The following is a 20,223-nucleotide window of genomic DNA, read 5'->3' as shown; positions in this document are numbered from 1 at the left end:
CTTCAGGGGAAACGAACAGTTTCACTTAAAAAGCGATTTGAACTGACCCTTATTCCTGATCAATTTGCAATGCATTGAGGTATTAAAAGCATGGCTTTTGATTTATATCCTTAGTTTACTCTGCATCACAAAACCCTAGTGGGATTCAGAGAGAAGCTGACCACAGCTGAAAATACCCAGATCTGGTTCACCTGAAGAGAGCTCCTATTCGTATTGAAAAGAATATGAAATTTCAAGAGTTTAAAAGTAAATGCAAGCAAATAAAAACCATCTATTCCATTTCATTGCCTTGATTAGGAAGTGCCTTGACAAATTATTTTTCTCTTATCTACTTGGTTAGGTGTCAAGGTATACTTTTTATACACATGACCTTAGTTTCTGATGTATCTTTCAGGTTGTGCAGACATATTCTACAAATCGTGCAGAAGAGAGAGCTTTAAAATTTAGATACTAGAGAGGAAAAAAATTAGGAAGTTATATTTGTTAGCTTGGACTGCCATAACAAAATACTATAGACAGGGTGGCTTAAACATTGGGTATTTATTTTCTTACAGTTCTGGAGGCTAGAAATCCCAGATCAAGGTTCAGCAACTTCAGTTTCTGGCAAGGGCTCTCTTTTAGGCTTGCAGACAGCTGCCTTCTCACTATGTCTTCACATGTCAGAGAGAGAGTGTGCACGCTCTGGTCTCTCTTCTTATGAGGATGCCAGTCCTGTTGGATTAGGGCCTCATCTTTATGGTCTCATTTAACCGTAATTACCTCCTGAAGACCCTGTCTCTGAATATAGTCACATTGGGGTTTAGGGCTTCAACAAATGAATTTGGTGGGGAAGTTGGGAACACAATTCAGTCCATAGCAGAAGGTATTTCTTTTTAGGACACTCAAGCAAATATCATGCTATTGCCCCAAAACTAGACTAACATCTGGTGTCAACAAGGGGGACTTAGACATTTACCTTGGTCTCAAGTAGATAGTATTGTATAAAAGTAATAAATTTTATAATTTTTAAAAACAGTGCTATAATCTTTAAAATGAAATCTGGATTATCATTTATCTCCTATGCTATTGTTTTTCTAGTCTATCTTTTACCCTCCATTATATCCAGTCTTAAAGTGTACCTGCATATTTTTCTTTTCTCAACTTTTAACTTAAAAGCCCTTTTGAGCAGTGTGGCAGATATCCTACTAATCGTACTCTTCTAGGTTTCAATAATATCCATTCTATTCCTTGTCAAAAATTCATTGTCTCGATATCTAAACTGGTGGTCCAGAAAAATGCGATCTTTTTCTTTGACTTGATGTAGCCAAAGACTTCCTGAATTTGTCTTCTAATTTGTTTCAGCTGGAGAAAGCCGTCTGTTTGCCCTTTCGGTTTTCTCTAACATGGACTCCTAAGAGAATCAGATTTAATATTCAGAACTCAAGAGGTGGTGGTAATGTCCTTCAGTTTACAAGACTGTTATGCGAAGAAAACTTACTCTCCCAACCAACCCAGAAATACTAAAAGTTTATTTACTTGACAGTATCCTAGGTGCTTTGAACTATACAAAATAAATACTCTTTCTGACCCCTAAAGTAGGTTAGGTTCCCTTGCTGTAATTTCTCTTTCTACCTTGTACTTTCCCTTTTTAGCACATATCCCAATTACTAATAATTAATGTTTTGTGTAATTATTTGTTTCATGTTCTTCTGTTTGAGTGAGGACTATAGTTTTATTCACGGTTGTAGCCCTGCATTTTATAGTGTTCTGGCTAATATTCTGCTCCTAGTATATATTTGTTGAGTAAATGAATAAAAACGTAGCTCCCAAGACTATGAGAAAACAGACAGACAAATCCAGAATATGGTACAATCAATTGGAAAAATGACCAGATTTCTTCATTAAATCATTGGCAAAATGGGAGGGGAAGCCTGATTTACAATAAAAGAGGACTAAAAGATATAATAACCAAATGCAGTACATGGATTTTGTTTGGATATTGATTAATAACAAATGTCAGAAGACATTTTTGAGGCAATTGGATATATTTGAATATGAACTAGATATTAGATGATACCAAGGAATTACTGTTAATTTTGTTTAGGTCTTATGGTTACTTAACAAAATGTCCATTTTTTTTTTTTAGAAATGCATACTAAAATATGAACTATAGTACATTTTAACAAAAAAAGGGATATATATATATATGTGTGAAATGAGGCAAAATCTTGATAATTCTTGAATGTGGCTGATGAGTATATGGAGTTTTTCCTGTTCTCCGATTAAAACCAACAAAACATAGTCCTTGCTTCCAGGAAGTTCATAATCTAATGAAGATGAGAAAAAATACATGAAACAATTAAATACTAAATAGTTACTAAGTCAAATAGCAGAGACAGCAATATGAGTTCAGAGAATGGCCAGTTGGTTGGAGTGACGAGAGTCTTTATCTAAGAGGCAGGACTTGAGCCCAGCTTTGAAGGATGGAGATTTCAGTGAAGAGGAAGGCATTCTGAGCAAGAGGAAACAGCTTGAGCGGTTAGGAGTATTAAGAGGTCCCTTCAGCTCTAGTTCCTACTCTCCAGAGTAGCCACAAGTCATGCCCAAGAAAACACGGTGGCTTCCTTCTCAAACTCAGCAGAGCAGAGGTCCTCTGTGTAATTTGCACATCTCTCCATTGTGACCGTCATCATCCCACTTAAACAGCTGGGGTTAGCACAATTCCACTACATCTAGTACTCCACTACATTCTGCTCTAAGCAGAAAGGCCTGTTCTCAGTCTCCTATTTAATGGGGAATGCCAAGTGTCACACCTCCACATGATAAGAAACAAGAATAAGAAGCTGAAGGGAGGACTTTAGAATTGCATTTCTCTATTCCTGAACTGTGCCAGGAAGTGTGATATATTTGTCCATGATAGAGAGAGGAGTTCCTTAGTGATTTTTTCGCTCGAAGGGGTATGAAGAATTGATTTGTAAAGCATTTGAGAGTCCTATGCCCTCTCTCTGAGATCTCTGTTCAGTTGTGACTTTTTTTTTGTTCTAGTCACGCTAGGCAGAGTTTGTGCCATGTTGCCACCTATTATGAGGCTTTAGCAGAGCAGATGTCCATGCCCTTAGCTTCTAACTTACCTTAAAGCGTAGGGTACAAAGCTCCATATACAAAATTCCATAGGTCATGTAAATCAAACCGGTTACAATTGGATTAATGGCTTTCCTTTCTATAAATATGTGTTTGGGAATGTCATTGTATCTTTAGTGAGATCTGTGGGTTTGATACTATGGTAGTGTTAAGCATCATTTTTACTGCCCAGCAGCCCCAAGGCTTATCATTATGGACCAGTCTTCACCCATGCCTCAGCTCCTTCTGGGGGAAGATAAAGGCTCCAGGTACTCTCTAGATGGTGAGCAGTATTTCCTATTATTAGTACATGAAAAAAGTGCTCTGAGGAGGAAAGAATAGACTTCATAAGTCATAACCTGCACGTTCTTCCCTTCTTCCTGTATTTGTGTTCCTTGAGCCATCTTATCAACTCCCATGGCTTTAATAATCATCTACTTGTATGTCTGAGATTACAAAACAAAATCTAAATCTTTGGCCTTGCCTTTTCTCCTAAACTGTAGATTAGTGTTTCCATCTATCTATTTTATACTTTCACTCAAGATCCTATACCTTAAATTCACCACAAAGCACAGTAGTTAAATAAATGCTTCGTTCTGGAGACAACAGTACCTGGATTCAAATTTCCTTGCTTCCACTCTGTCTCTCTTTTCCCTACCCAGTTCAGTTTCACCATGCTCAAAATTGCTTTTTATAAAGTATAAATCACACTATTAAATCTCCTATCTGAAACTGCCCAGTGTTTTCCTAAAATAAAATCCAGACTCTTCACCAACTAGTCTTTGCTTGCTTATTCCACTTCATCTCATTCTCATTCCCCCAGCTAATCCTGCTCTAGCCATACTGGTCTTCTTCTGTTTCTAAAACATGCTGGACTTTTTCCCTCTGCTTAGAATGTTTTGCTTCTGCATCGTTATGTGGCTGTCTCCTTTTGTCATCAGAGTCAGAGAGGCTTTTCCTGACCATTCCATCTAAAGCAGCCCTCTGAGGTTGTCCTTGTGACCTTACTCTTGTGGAGTTTAGAATGGAGAACACAGAACAAGAGGTCAAGCAACTAAACAAACATGGTAATTTCAGTGATAAAGGCTAAGACAGTAATACTGTAACATTGGTTGTGCATTAACTATGGGCTCTGTTATAAGTACATCTCAAGTTTTAACTCATTTAAACCTCACCGGAACCTATAAGATAGGTACTCCTACTGAGCACATTTCACAAAAGATAAAAACTGAGATACAGAAAGTTTAAGTATCTTCCCCCAAATCACAGTGCTAGTAAGTAGACAGAGTTCAGTTCTAGAGAGTCTGGCTCTGGAGCCTGTGCTCATAATCACATGCTATATTGCTTTGCCATGCCATGATTTTATCACTACAGTTAAGAAAACATAGGCAGAACGCTCTATGACATAAATTACAGCAAGATCCTTTTTGACCCACCTCCTAGGGAAATGGAAATAAAAACAAAGATAAACAAATGGGACCTAATGACACTTAAAAGCTTTTGCACAGCAAAGGAAACCATAAGCAAGACGAAAAGACAACCCTCAGAATGGGAGAAAATATTTGCTGATAAAGCAACTGACAAAGGATTAATCTCCAGAATATACTGGCAGCTCATGTAGCAAACAATCCAATCCAAAAATGGGCAGAAGACCTAAATAGACGTTTCTCCAAAGAAGATATACAGACAGCCAACAAACACATGAAAGGATGCTCAGCATCACTGATCATTAGAGAAATGCAAATCAAAACTACCATGAGATATCATCTCACACCAGTCAGAATGGCCATCATCAAACAATCTACAAACGATAAATGCTGGAGAGGGTGTGGAGAAAAGGGAACCCTCTTGCACTGTTGGTGGGCATGTAAATTGATACAGCCACTATGGATAATAGTATGGAGGTTCCTTAAAAAACTACAAATAGAACTACCATACGACCCAGCAATCCCACTACTGGGCATATACCCTAAGAAAACCATAATTCAAAAAGAGTCATGTACCACAATGTTCATTGCAGCTCTACTTACAATAGCTAGTACATGGAAGCACCCTAAGTGTCCATTGACAGATGAATGGATAAAGAATATGTGGGGCTTCCCTGGTGGCACAGTGGTTGAGAGTCCACCTGCCGATGCAGGGGACGCGGGTTCATGCCCCAGTCCGGGAAGATCCCATATGCCGCGGAGCGGCTGGGCCCGTGAGCCATGGCCGCTGAGCCTGCGCGTCCGGAACCTGTGCTCTGCAACGGAAGAGGCCACAACAGTGAGAGGCCCGCATACCGCAAAAAAAAAAAAAAAGAATATGTGGCACATATACACAATGGATTATTACTCAGCCATAAAAAGAAAGGAAATTGAGTTATTTATAGTGAGGTGATGGACCTAGAGACTGTCATACAGAATGAGTAAGTCAGAAAGAGAAAAACAAATACCGTATGCTAACACATATATATAGTATGCTAACACACATATATATATATAGGAATATAAAAAAAAAGGTTCTGAAGAACCTAGGGGCAGGACAGGAATAAAGACACAGACGTAGAGAATGGACTTGAGGACACAGGGAGAGGGACGGGTAAGCTGGGACGAAGTGAGAGAGTGGCATGGACATATATACACTACCAAATATAAAACAGATAGCTAGTGGGAAGCAGCCGCATGGCACAGGGAGGTCAGCTCGGTGCTATGTGACCACCTAGAGGGGTGGGATAAGGAGGGTGGGAGGGAGACGCAAGAGGGAAGGGATATGGGGATATATGTATATGTACAGCTGATTCACTTTGTTACACAGCAGAAACTAACACACCACTGTAGAGCAATTATACTCCAATAAAGATGTTAAAAAATAAAAGTAAGGAAGTAGAAGGTGCGGAAGCAAGGGGCTGCTTCCGTCCTCCCACCCTTCTCTTTCTTTAATGTTTAACAGTGGCTTTATGAGGTGAATGCTTGAAAGTATTCAACATTAAATTCAGTGTACTTCACATTAATGTTTGCAAAATACATCGTTAGCAATTCTTAAATATTTCAAATCAACTAACTTGAAGTGCAGAAGGCTTGTTCTCAAATAACTCTTCTGAGGTGACATGAAAACTGAAAGCAGCCTATGACTTGAGTCCAGCCTTGCTGTCTATATCCTTCACTTGCAAAACCCCAGCACCTGAGAGGCACCTGATAAATACTTGCTGAATAACTAAATAAGTAGATAAATAACATTTGATAAATTACTTGACCTGTTGGGGCCATTGCTTTCTTTATATAAAATGTGGATAATGTACTGCTTTGAGGATTAAAGGAAATAAGTGTATGTCCTTGGCACAGCATGTAACACAAAGAACTGGTAGAGGTTTGTGTCTAAATAACTGTATCCATTATCCATCCCACACAAAAGATTGTTTATCCTCTTGCTTTGTTCCTATGCTCCTTCATGGCTTTACTACTGGTCCGGTTGCCTAAGATAAAAACTCCAGGGCTTCCCTGGTGGCGCAGTGGTTGAGAGTCCGCCTGCCGATGCAGGGGACATGGGTTCATGCCCCGGTCCGGGAAGATCCCACATGCCGCGGAGCGGCTGGGCCCGTGAGCCATGGCCGCTGAGCCTGCGCGTCCGGAGCCTGTGCTCCGCAACGGGAGAGGCCACAACAGTGAGAGGCCCGCGTACCGCAAACAAACAAACAAACAAAAAACTCCAGTCTTCCTATGTTTCTCCACCCCTTGTCCTCACCCCACACCTAACTGTTCAGTATATTCTATCCTACCTATTCAATGCCTCGGTAACGCATCTTCTTCTTGTTCCCACTAGTTTAGATCCACATGATTTCGTGCTTAGCCGATTTTAACAACCTTCCGACTGATTGCTCTTCTTTTCTTCTCTCAACCCTGGAGCATCTGCTTTATTGTTGCCTGAATTCTAAAATATAACTTTGATCATCTCACTGCCTTGCTTAATAACCTTTGGTGATTTCCCATTGCTCACAAATTGAAGCCCAAATTTCTTAGTATAGTACGGAAGCCGCTTTCCCAATATGATTTCAGCTTAGCCTTCTTAGCACCTCTCCAACCTTCTTCTTCTTATACTCTGCTGTGGCCATGCTGAATTTCTCCCTGGGCCGAGATTTGCCATGTTATGACATGTACCTTAGCTCATGTCTTTTCCTTTGCCTTCCCTGGTCCTCTCCATTAGCCTCTCTGTTTTTATTCTGCCTGGTTAATCCCTACCCATCCTTTGAGATCGAGCCCAGTTGTCAGTTTTATCTATGAGACCCTCCGAGATTTCCAAGATGATTCTTTTATCATACTGTTTTAAGGATTACATCGTATACTGACCAGCTCTGACTGTCATGCTCAGTTAATCTACCAGCTCCTTGGAACTAATACATTTTTTTTTTTGGCCACACCACACGGCTTGCGGGATCTTATTTCCCCAACCAGGGATCAAACCCATGTCCCCTGTGATGGAAGCGCAGAGTTCTAACCACTGTACTGCCAGGGAATGCCCAAGACATGTTTTGTTTGTTTGTTTGTTTTTAATGAACTTAGTGTGTATCTGTATAAAGTGTGAGTGTTTGTGTGTGTGTGTATTTTTTCTCTGGGACATGGCAGAAGGAAGGAGTCCTTACACTCTAATACTTTATACTGCTCCTCGGAGGGAACTGACCAGGGAATTAAGATCTTGAGCTTTCTTGAAGCTTAAGGTATATAGGGTTGAAGAGGGCAGAAAGTCAGAGATTCCTGGCATTCTCCAAATGAGGAGAGTAGAGGGATTTCGTGAAGTTTTCCTAAATTGTACTAGAGATTGAGAGATAGAAAGAGGAAAAGAGGAGGTAGTGTCAGGGCTTGCCTGGCTCCAGGACGATGTTCTGGTCCGAGTCAGCTTACTTGAACCAGGTTTTCCTGCCCTTCCCTGTCTCCATGCTGACAGTGAGCTGTGCCCCTTCCTGGTTCACAGGTCTGCTCTTCCTAAACTGTGTCTCAAGATGTGCCAGTACGACACCTGGCTTTCAGCTTCCTCAGCAGCATCTCTGCTCTTGCTAGCCTTGGCTGTTCTCTCTTCTTGACCTTTTCTGGCCTTTTTTGTTTCTCACGATTCTGCTCTGACAAATGCCATGATTCCTGGTATTTGACCCCAGCCTGATCCGTTGACTGATTCTGCTGTGCCCTTTGGTTTTCCCGGAAGGGGAACTTGTAGACTGTCAGGGGAGCCTGATGATACCCTGGGGCCAGACTGTGACAGCTGGGTGTGCTCAGGCCCCTCAGCTGCCTGAGGGGCCCTTCTCTGGCTACTCAGCTAATTGGGGGTGGACAGTTACTGCAGTTTTCTGTCAACTTGCCTTTATTATATTGATAAGATATTTTAGGAGCCTGTAGTGCATGCTAATGACTAAGCGGTAAGGTTGTCAGAAAGATTATGAACTGCGTGAGAACAAGGATAATGTCTTCTACTTTTGTTTTCCTTCCTCATCACCTCTCAGCATGCATTAGTCCTCAATAACTATCATCTGAGCAATAATTACAGAGTGGCTGGATCACAGTTTTTTGTTTTATTTTGTTTCATGTTGTTCTTCATGCTGAGAGAGATTGATTTAACTATAGTGAAAAATGTATAGATACTATTAGTTCAGAGATTTTTAAGTATGCTTTTTTTCACCCAACAACAGTTGCATTCTTTTATACTGTTGAGATTTTATTGTTGTAGTTAAGGTTAGTATATTTTGGGAAAAGGTATAAATCCTTTATTCCTCTGAGAACTGTAAAAAGATATGAAATAGCATGTCTCAAGGTTCTCTCCTTCCATGAAAGATTAGGATTGCCATTTATGTCATGTCAACTTTGAGGCTGATCTTTTAGGGCAGAAAATTAGGGCATTTCTGCATGGAATTGAAATGAGGTATGTTTAACAAATAGAATGGAATTTATTCCACAGTAAAAAGAGTAGTCCATCTTCAGGCAGTGAATATAGGTGTGGGTTAGCCCTTTTTAGAGACTTACCACAAAAAAGAACCTGTTCCTCTTTAATTTACATATGCTGCCCAGCACTTGGGTGTTTTCTATTAGGAATTTCTAGGTATTGCAGCAAGAATTTTCACCGCAATTTTTAAATACAAATGCATGGTTAGTTCAATAAAATAAACACACACAATAAACCTTTCTTTAAAATTGTGTTAATAATACGAGCTTTTTTTTGGCTGCGTTGAGTCTTTGTTGCTGCATGCGGGCTTTCTCTAGTTGTGAGTGGGAGCTACTCTTCGTTGCGGTGCACAGGCTTCTCATTGCTGTAGCTTCTCTTGTTGTGGAGCACGGGCTCTAGGCGTGCAGTCTTCAGTGGTTGCAGCATGCGGGCTCAGTAGTTGTGGCACGCGGGCCCTAGAGTGCACGGACTTCAGTAGTTGTGGCGTGTGGGCTCAGTAGTTGTGGTGAATGGGCTTAGTTGCTCCGTGGCATGTAGGATCTTCCCAGACCAGGAATCAAACCCGTGTCCCCTTCATTGGCAGGTGGATTCTTAACCAGTGTGCCACCAGGGAAGTTCCTGAGCTATTATTTTTAAACTCTGTTCTCCGTTTGAAAGCTTGCCAATCAGACTCTACCTTATTTATTTATTTATTTATTTTGCGGTACGCGGGCCTCTCACTGTTGTGGCCTCTCCCGTTGCAGAGCACAGGCTCCGGACGCGCAGGCTTAGCGGCCATGGCTCACAGGCCCAGCCGCTCCGCAGCATGTGGGATCTTCCCGGACCGGGGCACGAACCCGTGTCCCCTGCATCGGCAGGCGGACTCTCAACCACTGCGCCACCAGGGAAACCCTACCTTAATTTTTAAACAGGACTTTTGGGAGGTGGAGGAAGAAGGAATGGCTGCAAGGGCCTTAATTCTTTGTCTAGTTCCACTGTCCATGTGACCTTTGTCTTTAGGGGGAAATTGTGGCTTTTTTTTATTCTTCCAAATATTGGAGCACTTTCTGTTTTGTGATGAATATAACAATATAAGATGAAATATAACATAGCTTGTGTTTTTTATTCCTATTAGAACCCTAGATAAGTAAGTACCTATGTGATATTTAGGTCCTAAAATTATACATTTAAAATTTTGCTCCTTTCACATTGGTAGCTTTGTTTCCATGTAGTTGAAGATGTCTGCTGATTGTGCATGAGGTAGACAAGGAGATAATATATGCTTTTTACACATAGCACAATTAAAGATGGAGCTTCCAGTTTATGGTTCTGGTTCAGATTTAGTATTCATATCTCTGGTTAAAATAGTCATGCTTTTGGGGTTGGCATTTGCCAGGTTGATCTGTCTGTGCTGTAGTTTCCTGCAAGGCCATTTTAATAAATGATCTTTGGAAGTTTGAAAATACCTTGAACTTATGTCTAGAACATAATAGGTGTTTGATAAATATTTATTGGTTTTGTGCATACATATCTGAATGTATTTCTACATCTTGTTATTTCCTCTCCATATTTCTAATAGCAAATGTATGTATTAATAAATAGTACAACAATTCTAGTCCCTTGACCATATATATATACAGACTTGGCACTCAGTAGACATGCTTGCGTTTTATACTATGTCATAGTATAAATAGGTGCTGACATTATTTAAGAAAGGATCTCATGTTCAAGCATCTCATATGGCTTCATACATGGTGTTTGGACTCAGACAGACTTGGCTTCTTGCTGCTTCTTTTCTGCATAACCTGGAAAAAGAGACAACCTTTTTAAGCATCTCAGTTTTCATCTTTAAAATAAGAATAATAAATCTTGCTTCATAAAGTTAGCGTGACAATTAAATTAGGTAAGTTAATATATGTCAAGCATATAGCAATGTCCTTGACACAAGTAAACTTTCAGTGAACTGTGGCTGCTGCTGTTATTGGCGCCAGCGTTGTCGTGAGTCGGCACTTAGAGCACTGTGGGAGATTTGTCTGTTATATTTAATTTTGGTAATTTCCATCCCCAGAGTTCACTTGCCTTTATTTATTTATTTATTCGGATGTTGGGCCAGGGAATAGAAACATTATCTTGAGTCTTCAGGAGGGAAGAGGTTTTTCCTGTTCTCTTTTGGTATGCCTCATGTTGTTTAATATATTTTTGTGGACTCAACTACTGTGACAGGGATTGGCCATAGACAGTACTTTTATGATTAACAGATTCTCTAGGAATGTAACATTTTCATAAGTGTTTCATTTTAAACAGAGAAAACTCTCTTGAAGAAACATTGGCAAGTCATCAGGTTCAGCAGTGGATGAAAATGTATAGGGCACTTTCCAAAGCTTCTCTAGTAGTTTAAAGACACAACGCTCTACCCCATCCTCCTGATACATACACAGGGATGAGGGTAGATATGAGGAATGCACAGACAGCTCATTGGGAGCAGGTAAGAGAAAGGCCCCCACCACCAAGTACAGTTTTGAGCTGCCGACGGTGCCGGTCCTCCCTGTGTTCTTTCCCTGGAGTACGCCTCCTCCGCATCCTGTACACACATGCGTACAGCAGAGCACAGCACTGGACCTCCCCCTTTCCTTCCCAGCCCCGCCCAAACTCAGATCCTAAAGAGCTCATATCACAGACTACTCACTAAAGTTCTGTGTAATCAAAAAGAGGCATTTGCAAACTTAAGGAATCTTTAACCCATATATTATGCTGTAGGAGAAAATACTTAGGAAGGGGAAAGGAACAGTAGAAAATCTTTTCCCCTAAAACTTTTCTCTCTCTTCCATGTTTTAAGAAGATACTTTCCTAGTATCTCCATAAGTCAGGGAATGAGAAGATATGCAACTGCAGCTATATAGCCAGGCAACTCTGCAATAAAATTTACTGTATGCCTAGGTCATTCTTTTCTTAGATAAATGTAACAGTTCTTTAAAAAATAATTGTTGAGGCTCACTCAAGTTTACTTGGTTTTCCCACATACCAAGCATTACTTTAGTACAGGCAATCCTCACTTTGCATGGTTGTATAGAATCATAAAAATGACCATTCAACCTAAAACCATGCAAAGCAATCTCAATAATCAGTGAGAAAAATCAAATTGTTCTATAAAATTTAATAATTTTTATCAAAACATTAACTCTCTTACTGTCAGTTATAAATGTATATGAAGATGAAAAAATAATAAAACTGATATTTAGTACATTAATATTTTTATAGTACAATTTAAAACATTAGAAACATTGAGAATTGAAATGTTTTATTTCTTTATAAAAAACTTATGGAGAATAATTTGAATAGTGCTTGCCTTCTTAGCGTATAGCTTATGATACGAAGGCAGCAACTTTTCTAACGCTTCAACAACTATTCCTAAGTTTGCATCAGCTTTACATTTAATCCTTTTGTGCTTTCAGTATTGTGAAATAGCTCCATGTTGCTTTAATGTGAAGCTTTTTGCCAGCCTGTCACTTCCTCTAGACATCTTTATCCTTTTCATCACAGCCACTTCTTTCATTTACGTCAACAAGTTCGCCTTTCCCAAGTTCCTCTGGCTTACCTAGGGTCTCTCAAATAGTGACAGTTTCAACATTCCCACAGTCAGCTATTCTTCTCTACACTTACATTTGATTCTAACTTTACTACTGGCATTAATCACTTTTCCATTTCTTTGCCAAACCTCATCTTTGTTGCCTAGTGCTGTCTTTTGATTATCCATTTTTGTAAATGTCATGTGACAGCACAACTATATGTTGTATTGTCTGTGTATGAAGTGAAGAGCAGGTGCACAGTCACTTTCAGACTTTGAGAGAAGTGACCTGATTGGTCACTGTTCATGATGCACGGTCTGTTGTTTATGTAGTGTTTTGTGAACTGAAAAGCTGGCAGTGAAGTTTTACTTTATGCAGCTACTCACAGTTAATATAATGTGGTAAATTTTAACCATGTTGTTCAGTGACTGGTGGTATTTAACTAAACTGTGGTAACTGAAATTTGTGCATATCGAAACCATCAAGGACCTCGATATTGAAGACCTATCAGGCTGGATCACAAAAGCTGGTCCATATCCAAAGATTGCTTTCACTTTGTTTCACTCTTACCTCAGGTAGTAAGTAAGGAAAACATATAAAATCAAAGGTACATGGAAGGCAGAGGGGCTCACTTCCCCAGAACCCCTCTTGTTCCTCAAGAAGATGTTTCTGAAGTTTGGTGGTCTCAGCAACCCACTGGGCTTTGCTGCATTAATCCCTTTTATTGGGGCTGCCATTGAGAACTAGAGGGGCAAAGTAAATTACTCAAGTTTCACAGCTAGTTAATGGCTGCATAGCACTAGAGGTTAATTCTTTTGACACTTGGTTCTGGCATTTATTCTTTTATCACATTTGCTTTCTTCTGACACCCTTCAAACACGTCCTGTTCCTCCTGTGTGATGAGCTGTGAGAAAATGTGGTCTTGGGAACTTTTCATTATTAGAGATGCCCTTTAGTTATAATACCTCAGAGGTCAAACCAATAGGACTTTTCATTTCTCTTACTTCTAGTAGGGACAGGACCAATCTTGTACTTATGTAGTTTTTTGAACAGGGGAGCTCTCAGCCAGAACGTGTCCATCAGTTAACGTTGCAAGATGAAGAATCCTTTAAGCTTCTCCTTAGATTTTAGCAAAACACACTTCTGATATCAGATGCAGCCCCCAAACTGCTTTATGTTTTCTCTGACATAATGAAGCCCTTGGCCATCACTGCTGCTTTGAAAATCAAAGCCTTCTGGTCTCTAATGGAATGTTTATAAAAATACTCCATTTTGAAATTTGCGCAGGAAAAGGAAGTATGGTAAATGATATTAGAAATCCCTCTGGCTTGCCTTCTTAATGTTATGTAGTCTGGAAATATCTGGAATTAGTGTGAATAAGAGAGTATTAATACCCAAAGTTAAATAAGCTCTTATCCTCATTGTTTTCATCCATGGAAGTATAGCATCAGGTATGCATCTCTAATTGTTATTTCTATATGATCAAGTAAATTGTCTCTTGCCAAATTTAATATTGGTATCTAGGGTAAGCTAAAAATATGTCAGAAGTCTCATCTGTTTGCATTCTCTTGCTAAGGTGAAAGTGGAAAGTTTTTTTGGATGGAGTAGAGTGTAGAACAGCAAGCCTGTACAATAAAAAGAACTATGCTGTGTATGTATGTCATTCTCTGTTGCTTTCTGTGGTGTCAGTGAAAAAAAGAAAATAAGCAGTCAAAAGTATGAAACAGTTTAGTAATATAGTGACTCATAATGCTTATGTGTGAAAGAGACCCAAGGACCTTTGGATTATCCTGTGGTGTTGGCTTTGTCTTGATGTAAGGCATTGATGTATCTTAAAGTAAGAAAATAACATCTATTCAAAACATATTTGATGAGAAACTACTGTGTACTGTGAATTGTTCTAGGGAGCTAGCCATAATTCCTGCTTTCCTGGAGCTTATACTCTAATGGTGAAGAGAGAGACAGAAAACAGATAAGCTACATAGACTGATAAATTAATTGATCAGTTCATTGGGTTTCACTATATATTTCTTTTAGTTTGCCCACCAGCACAGTTCCCTTATTAGAATGGTAAAAAGGTCTGAATATTTGAAGTGTTACAGACTTGCAGAGTATTGAAATAGAACTTAGGGGAATTGAGGGCATTGACCTTTTAGAAAACAGCCGGCTCCATCAGTGACTCCTTGCTTGTCCCTCTCATATGTGCTTAGTTGCTGGCCTCTGTTGTTAGTTTTCATGGCACTTCAGCTTTCTCTCTGAAGTAATACAAAAAACATACTTAGGCTATCATTTTGACTTCAGCTCAGAACATTTGTTAACTAACTTCTTTTAAAAACATAATAATAAAATATTAGGGGCAAATATAGCATCATAAAATGACATTATGTCTGAAATTCCAGACTAAAAGCTAGAATAAGAAGCTGCTAATATTTGGGGAAACATTCCTTATTTGTCACTACTTCTTATGTAGGCCTTTGAGTTCCCAAGGACATCCTTTGGTAACAGCTGACTTACTATCTAGTAACATTATTTGCTTTTAAACCATTTGATTTTATTTTTCATCTGAGGATAGTTTTATTATAAAAATTGCACTTAAGAAAAAGCAAATTTTGTCTTGGCAAGCAAATTTAAGGCTATCACTTTTGCTGTTTGCATTAAATAAACATGCTACATAGTTTTTCCATTTAAAAATATGTGGGTTGTTTGATTTTGCCAGAGTAGTTACAGTCAAGAACCCACAAATATTTATTTTTTACTTTTTTTTTACTTTTTGACCACACTGCACAGTATGTGGGGTCTTAGTTCCCTGACCAGGGACTGAACCTGAACCCCCTGCATTGGAAGTGGGGAGTCTTAACCACTGGACAGCCAGGGAAGTCCCAAGAACTCACAGATATTTTTGCTGAATGAACTTAAAGATCTTTGTCCACCTTTTAAAATTCTCTTGCAGAAACTACCACTCTGTCAAATACTACATTTACAAAACAAAACATTTTTCTTTGGTGAAAAAGGAAAAACTCCCATCATTCATTTAACCAAATACTCGTAGTAGTAAACTTTGTCTTTAAAACAAGGAGGCTTGTGGGCTTCCCTGGTGGCACAGTGGTTGAGAGTCCGCCTGCCGACGCAGGGGACACTGGTTCGCGCCCCGGTCCGGGAAGATCCCACATGCCGCGGAGCGGCTGGGCCCGTGAGCCATGGCCGCTGAGCCTGCGCTTCCAGCGCCTGTGCTCTGCAGCGGGAGAGGCCACAACAGTGAGAGGCCCGTGTACCGCAAAAAAAACACACAAAAAAAAACCAAGGAGGCTTGTTACTGAAGTTGCTTTTGTTTTTGTTATACCTCTGGTGTTTGATTTTTAGAGGTTGATGGGAGTGTGCTCTTTCTGGGAGATCAGTTAATTGCAGTGAGTAGGTCAGTATTTGGCAACATGTCTTTTAAGGTCCTTTCTAACCCTCAGATTTTATGAATCTATATTTACCTTTGTCCCTGCTTTTTTCCCTTAGTGACAAGAGCAGGGATCATGTAGGGGAGGAGCTGGAGAGTGAACTGGGCTACAGTTTAGGAGGAGCTGATGGGTGTTGAGTGAGAGTCATACAACATATAGTTGTTGACGCAAAGAGGTACAGTTACTGTTGGCTTCTTCTCCATTTTAATTTTTTAATACTTAGTACATTTTCTTAATTGTAATTATTCTTTTGTAATTAGGGAAAAAAGAAAGAAAAAGATAAACCCATAGATTAAAACAATTTGTAGAAGTCACCTTCTCAAGTACCTTGCTCAAAACAGACAATCCCTGAATTCTTCAAGATGGGCCTATATTTACGTCATCAAAAAGATGATTAAGAAAAAGCTTTTTAAAAGAACTTTTGTGGAGAGAAGTTATTTTTCATGGGGTTAGAATGTAAGACTTATGTTTACTGACTCATAAGAAGCAGTTTCCTGAAAGATGAAATTTCCTTTGGTAGTGAGATCAGATAGAATTTAAGATAGATACTTTATGTCCCTTGGAGCTGGGACAGTCTTATTGATCCTTTTATCGTCAGCTCCAAATATACCATGAGCCATACTAGGTGCTCAAAACTTGTTTTCTTAGCTGAACCCCAGTACCCATTCTTAAGGGAATAGTGGAAACAAGGTAATCCCAAGTGAGAGGAGTGATTTTTTGTTGTGTTCTTTTTCATTTATTCTTCAAAATGTTCCTTTTCAGAAAATGTGAAAATGTTTTTATGTGTAATACATTGGAAGCACAAGCATTGACTTTGTACCTCAAAGTTGGAAGAAATGAAATTGATGTCCCACACAGTCGTGAAATGCCAAAAATAAGTAGAGCTGAAATGAATTAAAGCCCAGTATTCAGAAAGGCCAAGTAAAAACCTCAGATCAAGGGTAGCTATAATTGAAAGGATCCAAATAAGTATTTAAACCCACTCCTGCTGGAACTGCTAAGATTTCTGAATTTCAAATTGGCATTTTATGTTTGACAAGGTGACACTGTATAAGGAATGTATTGTAAAACAGTGCTGTACGATAGGAAAATGATTGAATGTAAATATTTCAAGATGGGGACCACTGTTCAAATGTTATCATAAATCTTTGCCATTGTTTTAGGATATAACTCTTCATGCATATATGAACTGAATTGATAGTGCCAGCTCTTAGGAGGGAAATTATCAGTGAGTTTCTGCCTCGCTGCTACTACTAGTATGATTGGACCACAGAAGTATCCTATTAGGCCTTTGCCATTATTATCATATGCTTATTAGTACATAAATGGGGAAACCCTCTTTTGAAGGTACATCTGTCATTGCTCTTATCCTGTTCATTGAGTGGTCTGAAGTGTCACTGTTATGTGAAATTAGAATGGGTGGAGACAATTTGCACTCTTAAACTTCGAAAAGGAAAGAAAAAATCTTGAACTATAAGGTTAACGATCCTTCCATTCTTTGTAGGTTTGGAAGGTTTACAGTAGCTGCTCTTCAGTCCAAAGTAGAACAGTATGAACGTGAAACCAATCGCCTCAAGAAAGCCCTGGAACGAAGTGATAAATATATAGAGGAACTAGAATCTCAAATTACACAGCTAAAAAATTCAAGTGATGAGAAGGAAGCTATGAATTCCATTTGCCAGAGAGCACTTTCTACAGATGGCAAGGGGAGCAAAGGCACCGAGGAGGATATGGCGTCCAAGAATCAAGGTGATGGTGCCAGAAAGCAGCTTGGCTCATCAACCTTGAATTCACACCTGGCAAAACCTTCTAGCAGTTCTGTCAGACAGGAAAGCACCAGCAAAACAGAACCAAATTGTTCTAAGAACAAAGACTTATATCACAAACGGGTGGAAATAATGTTAGATGTGACAGATACAAGTATGGATACTTATTTGGAAAGAGAATGGGGTAATAAGCCAAGTGATTGTGTATCCTACAAAGATGAAGAACTCTATGATCTTCCAGCTCCCTGTACTCCTTTGTCCCTTAGTTGCCTTCAGCTCAATACGCCAGAAAATAGAGAGAGCTCTGTGGTCAAAGCGGGAGGTTCCAGAAAGCACTCAAACCATCTCAGAAAACTGGTGTTTGATGATTTTTGTGATTCTCCGAATGTTTGTAATAAAGATTCTTCAGAAGATGATAGAAGTGAAAGTGAGAAGAAATCAGAATGTTTTACTTCCCCAAAGACAGGGTTTTGGGATTGTTGTTCCACGAGCTATGACCCCAGCTTGGATTTTGAAAGCTCAGAAGAGAACACGATAGCAAATTGTGTTGGAGAAATTTCTTCAAAATTGAGTGAGAAATCAGGCTCATGTTTATCCAAGAGATTGAATTCTCTCCGCTCCTTTGAAATGAATCGGACAAGAACATCCAGCGAAGCATCAATGGATGCGGCTTACCTTGACAAAATCTCGGAGTTGGATTCAATGATGTCAGAGTCAGACAACAGCAAGAGCCCTTGTAATAACGGTTTTAAGTCATTGGATTTGGATGGCTTAGCAAAGTCATCTCAAGGCAGTGAATTCCTTGAGGAACCAGATAAGCTGGAAGAAAGAACTAAACCAAACCTTTCTAAAGGTTCTCTAACTACTGATCAGTTAGAAAATGGAAATGAATGGAAACCCAATTCTTTTTTTCTCCTCTCTCCATCTGACCAGGAAATGAATGAGGATTTTTCACTCCATCCCAGTTCTAACCCAGGAACCAATGAAATCAAACCCCCAAGCTGTTTGTTTCAGACTGAGTTTTCCCAGGGTGTTTTGTTAAGCAGTTCACACAGGCTATTTGAAGATCAAAGGTTTGGGTCATCTTTGTTTAAGATGTCCTCAGAGATGCATGGTCTTCATAACCACCTTCAGTCTCCTTGGTCTGCTTCCTTTGTGCCCGAAAAGAGGAATAAAAATGTGAATCAATCAACAAAAAGAAAAATCCAGAGCAGCCTTTCCAATGCCAGCCCATCAAAAGCAACTAAAAGTTGACTCATTAGAAAGGTGTCATTTATGTTTTTGTCCTGAGAGGAATATAAGATTTCAAAGTTAGTTTTTTCCGCTCATAAAAGCTCTATACCATTTTGAACTGATAATCTTTCGTCAGGTGTCAAGTCAGAATGGTGGATTAGCCTGTACCCAGGATACTTTTGTTCACTTTGAAGAGTTTTAGTCTTTTTCATTTTCATTTGGGGATCTTTTTGACCAGAAAAGGTAGGGTGAGAGTTTCTTTTTAATGAATATTATACATATCTGGTTTGGGTATATTTTGTTTTCTTGAAGCCTCAGTTATCTTTAGAACTTGGATTTTTTAAATAAAACTTTCGGTGTTGTCCACACACTGCTCATAAGACACTTGAGTTTCTTTAAAGCTTTTCCTAGGGTGGAAATTATTTTGCCTGCCTCTTTTTATTTATGTTTAGTGATAGCCTAACTTTTATTCGAGGCCATGATGGAGAAATAGCACTCGAACCTTAGTCCAATACTCGTCTACTTTTTTTTTTAAGTTTTATGTATATGTTTGCATTTTTAACATTGGGTTCTGTCCAGTTTTTGTGAAAATGTGTTGCTAGTATGAAAGAATACATTTTCTATATGAAAATACTTGTTTTATGTCAGGTAGCTTTCATTCACTCATCTTTTTGTGTGTGTTGAAAATCAGAAATTGAGCCTACTTTAGCAAGAAGTCATGGAACAGTTGTGTTTGGAGGAGCCTAAACATGGTAGCTTCATCGTTTCAGATATACAGGTGCAGGAGCACTCATTGCCAAGTTCTTGATCCACTTATGTCCCAGGGGAACTTTCTTTGGAGTGGTAAAGTTCTTGTTTGCATGTTACTGTTCTTCATGGAAACCGTATGCATGGTAGCATTCTTGCTTGCACTGTTTTCCTTACTTAAGAAAAAGAAGTTTCAGTTGGCTAAAAGATTATCTGTTATGTAGGCCCCAAAAAACTTTTTCATGAAGAGTGTAAAGGGGGTGAGAATAGGTGAGCTAAGCACAATTTTTAATTTAGATTCTGAAAAGGTATATTATTCTCAACATGTTTGGTATGCCCATATAGGCCTTTAAAAATGGTTTGTATGTTAATGACTTGTTTATCTAATGTGCACTGAACATTTTACATTAATACTGTACTGTTTTACAGTAATACTGCATGCTTTTCTATGTGAATTGAATAAAGGATGTCAGAAGCACT

At 39.2% G+C, this 20,223-nt stretch overlaps 1 protein-coding gene across 1 annotated transcript in view; it reads left to right on the top strand.

The window, feature by feature from the left end:
- Window positions 1-19,484, top strand: part of OBI1 (ORC ubiquitin ligase 1) — a 45,331-nt gene extending 25,847 nt beyond the window's left edge. The window contains exon 6 of the mRNA XM_060129260.1: window positions 17,502-19,484. Within this exon, the coding sequence (XP_059985243.1) occupies window positions 17,502-19,017 (1,516 nt within the window). The 3' untranslated portion in view covers window positions 19,018-19,484. The remainder of the gene's footprint in view (window positions 1-17,501) is intronic.
- Window positions 19,485-20,223: the final 739 nt, after the last annotated feature.

Source organism: Lagenorhynchus albirostris, chromosome 18, assembly GCF_949774975.1.
Source record: "Lagenorhynchus albirostris chromosome 18, mLagAlb1.1, whole genome shotgun sequence".
NCBI classification, from domain to species: domain Eukaryota; kingdom Metazoa; phylum Chordata; class Mammalia; order Artiodactyla; family Delphinidae; genus Lagenorhynchus; species Lagenorhynchus albirostris.
Note: the sequence above shows the minus strand (reverse complement) of the source record. Positions and strands in the feature narration are given on the sequence as shown.